General features: G+C 45.1%; 2 protein-coding genes across 8 annotated transcripts in view; one reads left to right on the top strand and one right to left on the bottom strand.

Moving 5' to 3' along the window:
• Nucleotides 1-1,774: 1,774 nt before the first annotated feature.
• rad52 (RAD52 homolog, DNA repair protein) lies at nucleotides 1,775-5,298 on the top strand. Of its 3 annotated transcripts, none has more exons than XM_076142515.1 (12): nucleotides 1,775-2,028; nucleotides 2,236-2,309; nucleotides 2,518-2,619; nucleotides 2,843-2,936; nucleotides 3,036-3,103; nucleotides 3,312-3,430; nucleotides 3,519-3,594; nucleotides 3,674-3,921; nucleotides 4,029-4,201; nucleotides 4,300-4,374; nucleotides 4,473-4,715; nucleotides 4,801-5,298. In XM_076142515.1, the coding sequence occupies exons 2-12, from the start codon at nucleotides 2,238-2,240 to the stop codon at nucleotides 4,860-4,862; spliced, it is 1,332 nt and encodes a 443-aa protein (XP_075998630.1). In that variant the 5' UTR covers nucleotides 1,775-2,028; nucleotides 2,236-2,237; the 3' UTR covers nucleotides 4,863-5,298. The 3 variants fall into 3 exon arrangements, with proteins under 3 accessions (XP_075998630.1, XP_075998629.1, XP_075998631.1); XM_076142514.1 differs by having other exon boundaries at nucleotides 2,230-2,309; XM_076142516.1 differs by lacking the exon at nucleotides 1,775-2,028 and having other exon boundaries at nucleotides 2,236-2,406.
• The window catches only part of LOC142992179 (serine/threonine-protein kinase WNK1-like), a 25,460-nt gene continuing 22,233 nt past the window's right edge, over nucleotides 5,204-8,430 (bottom strand). For all 5 annotated transcript variants that reach the window (XM_076142512.1, XM_076142513.1, XM_076142511.1 and 2 more), the window contains one exon: nucleotides 5,204-8,390. In XM_076142512.1, coding sequence (XP_075998627.1) covers nucleotides 8,010-8,390 — 381 coding nt within the window. In that variant the 3' untranslated portion in view covers nucleotides 5,204-8,009. The remainder of the gene's footprint in view (nucleotides 8,391-8,430) is intronic.

The raw sequence follows: 8,430 nt of genomic DNA, 5'->3' as shown, positions 1-8,430 counted from the left end.
GTTAGCTACGCTTCAAGCTCCTATGAAAACGTAACTAACAACACTGACGACACACAAATTCCAGCAAGACAAAACAAAATAATTATTATGTTCGAAATCAGTGGATTCAAGGGAAATAGTCGCCAAAGTCAATATCAAGGGGGAAATGACGTAAGCAATGTGTGCAACGTGTTTGTGTAGACTACGTTTCCAATAAGGCAAGGTGACCGAGAAGAGCAATGCATGCTGGGATATGTTCAAGAGAGAAGCTGCTAGTAATGCTTTGTTAAGAGTTCAGTGTGTGTGTGTGTGTGTGTGTGTGTGTGTGTGCGCGCGCTTGCGTGCGTGCGCGTGTGCGTGCGTGCGTGTGCGTGTGTGTGTGTTCAGCAAAATTTGAATAGCGCTAACACTCCTCACATGAAAAGTAGGTGGGTATCCTATGTTAAGCTACTTGGAGAAGTCGCCGGAAAAGCTGCATTGTTTTCAAAATGGCTGATCAACTGTCAAGTTACTGCAAAAGTAGTTTGATTTATAGCTTAGCTAATTGTTGTACTAGAATGATGTGATATTAAAGCTATGTTTAACACATAATTCAGACTTGCGGCATGCAACAGCCATAACATAAATAATTTTAAATTTAAATCAAAATGAGATGTGTTATATATTGCGTGTTAACATTGCTCTCTTTTTCAAATGAGTCTATGGCAAACACATGCAAACATAGGGTTTCCAACTTCCTGTTTCTGTGTGTCTGTGTGCGTGTGTCTGTGTGTGCAAGTGCATGTGTGTGTGTGTGTGTGTGTGTGTGTGTCTGAGTGTGCAAGTGCATGTGTGTGCATGTGTGTGTGTGCGTGTGTGCGCGTGTGTGTGTGTGTGGTGAGCTGTCAGAGGAAATCTGGTAAGAGTGGGCTAATTGGAGTTAATTCACCATCTGTCTGTGAGAGCCAGCAGACAGGGTCATTAGCAGAGACAAGTCCAGCCACAGGGGAGACCGAGAGGGGATTCACCATCTCTCACTTTCCCTCCCGTTGTCTTTAGCTTTTCTCTCCTCCCTGTCTGACCAGCCTTCTTTTGTATCCATCTCTCTGTCACCAAGGCTTCTTGATCCCTCTTCCTCTCATTCTCTCTGATCTCCATTTCCCCCCCCCCCCTCCCTCCCCCCAAAGTACAAGGGAATTTTTAACAAGCTGATTTTTTGACATGAAAAGCCTGGTAGCAGTAGTGATGTTCTAGCTGGGATTAGAGTGATCAGCGACAGAGCGCTTTGATTTTTAATTTTACGTTGACATGCTTGTGCTGCCCCCTGCTGGTGAGATCACACTACTGAACGTAGATAAGAGGGAAAATGAATATTGTTTGGTTCCTTGACATCACAGGGAAAGCTTGTTCAATCCAATCAGTACAGAAAGCATGAATTCTGCTGAGTGTTTGTTCTTGGTTTCTCCCTATATTGCAAATGTTGCAATAATTTCATTTTCAGGTAAGCAGGTGTCTTCAGTATGTAAAATAATTAAACATAAAAGAAAACAACCTAATTGCTGCATAAATGTTACAGGTATCGATTAAATAGAGGGCAACACGTTTTGGAGACACAGGATCTTATTTCCCCCTATTTCCAACCAGTCATACTAACTTTGATCACCAGGGGGCCATGTGCTGTTCGGAAGATTGTTTGTGCGTTTGAGTGCTTCGTGGAAGAAACGTCTACAAAACGGAAACAGTACAGACGACATAAGTCATTAATGATTAATGGTTTACTTTACCATAGTACTCTCACGGTCGAGCTCGCTTTACATACATTAACAAACAAAAGCCGGAATCAGAAACCCTGTCGCAGAAAGCCCGGAAAAGAGACAAAGCCACCAAAGACTCAAATGGAGCCAATTTCTTTTTTTTCCGACGTTCCCTGAAGGCGTCGCACATGGCCCCGCCCAGGTATTTCCGAGCGGGAAGTAAAGCTGTTTTGAATTTAGCTTTAATGTGGCTAATGGTTCTGCGCTAAGTACTCCGCGCAGCCCCATAAAGTTCACTTTTCACACATATCAGCTGGTGAGTTTTCCATTTAGACATTCCATTCATAGTTAACATTTTGCAGTTATGTTATCTTAGCTAAACGACAACACCGTCACAGTTGCACGCTGTATTCTGGGTCACTGTTTGTTTTAAAAATCAAGCTAAACTCATTCATGCTAAAACAGAACGTGTATGTACACACTCCTGACACGAAATATTACATTGTGTTTATTTTAGCTGCAGTCATGTTTAAAGACCCAGAAGAGGGCAGCGGCAGCAGCAGCAGCAACAACACTGCTTCCAAGTCTTTCGGACAGGTAGGAGTGATGTTACCCAAACAACGTGTCAACTGTCATCAAGGTGGTTCCTTCCAGTTCTTGATTGGCTAAAAACACCTGATTTCGTAGTCACCAGGTGTGCAGATACTATCTATCTATCTATCTATCTCTCTATCTATCTATCTATCTATCTATCTATCTATGTAGAAGTAAGTGTGTGTTATTGTATTTCCTCCCTCCTTAACAGTTGAATTACACTGCTGAGGAGTACCAGGCGGTGCAGAACGCTCTGCGACAGAAGCTGGGACCAGAGTACATCAGCAGCAGAGTGGCAGGTGGCGGACAGAAGGTGAGTCTCTCTTATGTCTCTCTCCCAGTCAGTGTATGTGTGTGTGTGTGTGTGTGTGTGTGTGTGTGTGTGTGTGTGTGTGTGTGTGTGTGTGTGTGTGTGTGTGTGACCCTCAAAATCTCAGAAATCTGTCCCTTTAATACGAAGAAACTATTGCTGAAATCATTCTTGGCTATAACTCGGCTTCTGTCTCCCCATCGACCCTTTAAATGAACTCTTCCAGGTGTGCTACATTGAAGGGCATCGTGTAATCGGCCTGGCCAATGAGATGTTTGGATATAACGGCTGGTCTCACTCCATCTCCCAGCAGAACGTCGGTATGATTCACCGGGTCGTATTATTTCACAGGGATTCTGTGTTAATGCCAAGCTGCTGCAATTCAGTCAGACTAACAAAGCCCTGTGTTTGTCTTACAGACTTTGTCGACCTCATCAATGGGAGGTTTTATGTGGGAGTCAGTGCGTTTGTGAAAGTGCAGCTGAAGGTTAGAATATACAACGCAATAAAGACTTTAACAACACAATCACAACATCTTCATCTTTGGTTGTATCACTCTGCCTTGATTGTTATTTTTATCTCAAGAGTTGCATTGCTTGATTAGAATTTGTTCCCGTCCTTAATCCAGCGCCTCAACCTCATCCTCTGCCAACATCCACGTGATTTTTGCACTTAGTCTAAGTTCTGTCTTACAGGATGGGTCGTATCATGAGGATATAGGCTATGGAGTCAGCGAGGGACAAAAGTCGAAGGCTCTGTCTCTGGAAAAAGCCAGGAAGGAGGCGGTCACTGATGGGCTGAAGAGGGCACTGAAGTACTGGAGGGTTCTTATGTTAACATGAACGCCCACACAAGAAGATGACACAGAAGCCTGATATCTGCTGTTTGGTCTTTTGGTTCAGATGCTTTGGTAACGCCCTGGGAAACTGCATCCTGGATAAAGAATACCTCATGGCCATCAACAAGATCCCCAAGCAGGTCAGATGTACAGCGTGTATTTCTTGGTTATTGTATTACTTTGTGGTGTCAAATCTAATTGATTGTCTTTCACACGCAGCCTCGTCCCCCTTTAGACCCGGCACAGACCAAGCGCTCTGATGGCGAGCCCACTGTAGAGACGGCACGGATCACTGGCCTGGCCCGACAGGCGAAGCTGGGGTCTGAGGTGGGCTCTGCTAGGACGCCACTGGAGCCCAGAGTTCTCATCCAGAACAAGAATGGTTCATATGATCATGGGAGGAAGACAGAAGAAAGGACATTCATCACACCTAATGCAGACCAGGCATCTGACATAAAAAGCGAGAGGTGAGCGGCGCCGAGCCCAGTCTCTGTCCTTTATGGCTGCAATGATGCCGTCTCCTCTCCCAGTCTTTGCATCACAATATCCTTCCTCGCTTTCTTTGTCTTTGAAGGCCTGTGCTGGATTTGGAAGAACATTCAGATCCCAGACAGCTGAGAAAGCTTCGGCAGCAGCAGCTTCAACAGAAGTTCAGGGAAGAGATGGAAGCCAAGAACCTACAGCGGAAAGTAGATCAAGTCAAATCCGAGGATGCAGAGGTTTCTGTTGGAAAAGCATCCAATGGAGGTAAGTGTGACGATTTAGAAAGTTTGTGTTCTCGTGCTGTTCAGTGTTTCTGTGTTCTAAATGTTTAGTGTATTTATGAGGATGTCTCTATACTCCAGGTCACCAAGCTGAGCCGGGCCACAGCATCACAGCTGCACACAGGAATCCCTGCAGCAGGCAGGAGTATTTAGCAGGTGCAGCAAGCCGCCACTAGGGAGCGACACACACACTCTGACAGCATGATGAAACGCGGCGCTCTTCACCTTCTGGCCTGTGCTGCTTTTCTCCACAGATGATGCTGAGCTGTGGGATTTCACACTAGACGGGATTGAGGAGCTGGACCTCCCTCCCGACGCCGCCCCTCCAAAAGGGATCAGCACACCAAATAATCACCTGATGCAGACACGCAGCAAGACCCCCCAGAGAGGCTCGGCCCACCCCCCCAGGGCTCTGACCAAACCACCAGACGAGGCCCCGTCGTACCAGGGAGGACTGGGCGGGGCTCCTTGTAGACCTCAGCATCAGCCAAGACCCGGTGAGACTTGATGATTGGTAGGCGGTGATAGGGGGGTGTTGACTGAATGTCATGGTCCTTTTTAAATGACTTTTGTTCTTTACAGGCCAGGCATGCAGCCCGTACAGACAAGGGCAGCACATGAAGAAACGCAGGCTGGACACTTAAATCCCAACGGCTTCCTAAAACTCCTCTGTAATCCAGCCAAATGTTTCACCTTTATTTATTTTATAGCTATTTTAATTTTGATGTTGTGAAGTGAGTGGTGTGGTTTAGTGAAAGAATAAAAGGATCAGATGTCAGCTGTAGTTCCTCTGAGATGGACACGTGGCAGCCTGAAGGTCGGGAGTGACAAGAATTCACTTACTGCAGATCTGTTAATGTACTGTTGTTTCAATGTTTTACATGCATAATGTGTGTTATTTAATGTGCTGAACCAGTTTGGAACCATTTTGATAATTATTTGACAAATAAATTGAAACTGAAATACCAAAATACAAACACCCAACAACGCCTTAACTGATCTTTTATTTTGTTTTATACATTTTGTACAATGTGAAAAACATACACAAAACAGAACACTGAGTCACAGAAAGTCAGAAAAGACGGATCAGAAATAAGTACAAGGATATTACTGTGTGTCAGTAGCCAGACAGTACTGTATAGAGAGGTTTTTGATATTAACTGATAGAAGCATAGTAGCACATAGATATTGGCTTGTGGTGAGCTTGTGCTGTACAGTAGCCAGTTGTGAATAGGTTGTGATGTATGATTAAAAACCAGAGAAGCAGGCATGCAGAAAACATAGGCTGATGCATTCTGATGTTAAACTTGTGCCCGTGAGTGGTGGATGGCAATTCAACAGAATGTCGGCACTTTGTGATGACTTACAAGAAGGCAAAGAAAAAGAAAACAAGATCTCTGTATTCCAATATCAAAAACATTGAAGTCAGTAACAACCCTCATCAGCATGCAAATGTTTGTTACCCCTCTGACCGTTATAAAATTTTAAACATTGCATATTCTGCATTGCAGTAACTTATTTTTTCTCTAGAGAAGTTTAACTATTCATCCAATCTATGAGCGGGGGGGAAAAGGATCACAATGACACAATGGCACTCGTGATGTGGCGGCTAAAGCCAGTGTGCAGCGTGACACAACTGTTTAACAGCTCATTCTCTGCCCAAACATGTGCTGCTATGAAATACTGTGAGAACTCCACAAAACACACACAAGTGCCAGCTAAACCATGTATGAGTCATATATAAATATGCTGCTGATTACACAACAAACACAAATGTAACTGTAGAGAAAAAGATAACTTGTTTCCACATTACTCAGTGTGCTCTTTGTTCTGCAGTTCAGTGTGTTGAATGGTCGGACCATCCAGATAGCTCTTATCTTCTGGATCGCCCACGTGACCGTTATGGAACAACCTGTTCTGTTTATGTTATGTGCAGGTTAACTGGCATATGCAGTACAGTCACAGCTACATGACTATGATGGATATGGAACTTGTCATTAGTGAGGATGCAAGGCACTAAAGTGTTCCTCAGGTTAGAGTGCGTGTGCATGTAGAGTGGGTTACCGCAGGCGTATAGTTCTCTATAGTGACTGAGCATTATGTGAAAGCATAACCTCACATTAACATATGTACATTACAATAGAAAACAAAAAAAGGAGGAGGGGGGCAGGGCATTCATAGATAGAAGAGCTTAATAAACCGCAGGACTACTGCGCTGAGAGCAGGATACCAATAACAACAACCCTGCAATTGCACTTTATATTCCTTTAACTACATGTTGTTTAACAACCTTTAATAATAATTACAGTGAAACAACATCAAAATCTGATGGCTGAATACAGGTCCATAAAGAACATTTGTTTTTATTAAATATACGCATACAAAACAGACCACAGAGAGAGAGAACCCCAGACACTTGTGTTTTGAGAGGTGATGGCAAAAGGTTATGAGCAGATATATTTAGTCTAATGTGGTTTTAGCTCACAACCCCGTTCATCTGTGTATTGTGCAACATGTGTGTAAACAACTGGGATGCGTGGGGGATGTTTGTTCCCTTCAAAAGTCAGAAAAACCCACCTTCCACAAATACAATCCTAATAATTTGAAACCTTTATCTCTTACGACACCTTTTTGATGTTTCACAGTTCTTATCTAACATTTATGACACGGTGACCCTGGAATTAATCAATGAGAGTCAAGTCTTGCTGTCAAAAATACTCTTTCCACATGAAAACACACCATGACTGGGATTTACAGCAGTGACGCCTCTTCAATTGCAACCAAACTGCAAGTGGTGGTCGACACCGGGACGACTGGTCTCAGCCCCTGATCCACCGGCTTACATGGACGAGTCAGGCGTGAAGGAGAAATCAGTACGATACTCAAAACTCATTCGTATGGACTGAGACAACTTAAATCACGAACACACCAGACTCTCACAGGGATGTAAATAGGCTAAAAGTGAATTTGTAACCCAATCATGAAAATTCTATGTACAAAGTTTAAATGTGTGTTTGGGGATTAAGGCCACAGTTACAAATGAAAGTTTATCTTCTCTTTGCCATTATTGCATTTTAATTCAGAATAGGTAGCCGCTGGGACGTATTTAGAATCTAAACCTATTCACTGCACTCCTGCCTCACATACCGTGTCTTTCTTCTCTTAACCCTCCGCCGACCTTTACCTCCACCGCTCACACCTCACTCTAAGACTAAATGTCTGTCCCACCTTCTTGTCCGACCACACTCTTCCTCCCCGTACTGCCGAGATAACTTAACCTTCCGTACAACTCCCTCCACCCAGTGAATGTTTAGTCAGGCATCTATATGCACGCACGTCTATGTTTGTGCAACCATCTTTGCTGTATTTTAAGTCATGATTTGAAGCAGAAACCCTCTTACCATCTCGTATTCAAAGGAATGACATCTTTTCTGATGGGCGCTCTCAAACGCTCTTTGGCTGCTGTTGGTTGTGCCCGTCGCCGGTGGTTACTTGACGAGGCAAAACCAACCACACCACAGCTCTCAGGCAGGCTAAGTGTGTGTGACTCACGTGCTGTGGATGTGTATTGCACTCTCCCCTCCATTTGCCAGACGGCTTTCGTTTTCGCCTGAGAGGACTGAACCACACAGGTCAACTGTTACAGGAAAACATGATAAAAGTTCAAATAAAAATGCAAAGCACAATACCCAGCCTGCTATCCAATAAAATTTAGAGAGAGCTAGTGGTCATCGATCAACGACTGCCGGCCCGGCCCGGCCCTCTCAGCCTGGACCGGGGCCCGGACGAGGCTACGTGGGCCTTAGGTTTGACCCTCCGGGGTTGACGGATTTCTGGGCGGCGGGCGCTGTCCCCATATGGTAGCCTTGGTGCAGGGACACCGGGGCAGGCGTGGGTGGCTGGTACTGAGTTAGTGGCTGCGTGGGGTTCAGCATGTTGACCTGGCACGTGCCTGTGGGGCCGGCCCACTGAGGAGCACTGTACGGAGCAGAAGCGTTGCCAAACCCCGGGGCGACCGGGCCCAGAGATCCTTTTCGAGGCCCCAAAGGGAAAGGGGGATTGGCCGGGTTAGGGAGGTGGCCTGCTGCGGTGGAGGCGGTGGCTGTGGGGAGCGTGGGGCAGAGGTAGCCTGGTGCTGAGAACTTGCGGCCCATGTTGGTTGGGGGGACGATCTGAAATACAGAGAAGGCGTATTAGTGTTTACAGAATTAG

Source organism: Genypterus blacodes, unplaced genomic scaffold (assembly GCF_046128005.1).
Source record: "Genypterus blacodes isolate CSIRO-AG114 ecotype Tasmania unplaced genomic scaffold, CSIRO-AGI_Gbla_v1 ptg000021l_1, whole genome shotgun sequence".
Classification (NCBI taxonomy): Eukaryota; Metazoa; Chordata; class Actinopteri; order Ophidiiformes; family Ophidiidae; genus Genypterus; species Genypterus blacodes.
This window is presented reverse-complemented; position numbering and strand designations above follow the sequence as displayed.

What these genes read in the sequence shown, in the direction of transcription:
- rad52 (XM_076142515.1), top strand. Translation starts at nt 2,238, where the DNA reads ATGTTTAAAGACCCAGAAGAGGGCAGCGGCAGCAGCAGCAGCAACAAC. An exon ending in TGGCAGGTGGCGGACAGAAG is followed by an intron (nt 2,620 to 2,842) that starts GTGAGTCTCTCT and finishes GAACTCTTCCAG; the next exon opens with GTGTGCTACATTGAAGGGCA. An exon ending in TGGAAAAGCATCCAATGGAG is followed by an intron (nt 4,202 to 4,299) that starts GTAAGTGTGACG and finishes TCTATACTCCAG; the next exon opens with GTCACCAAGCTGAGCCGGGC.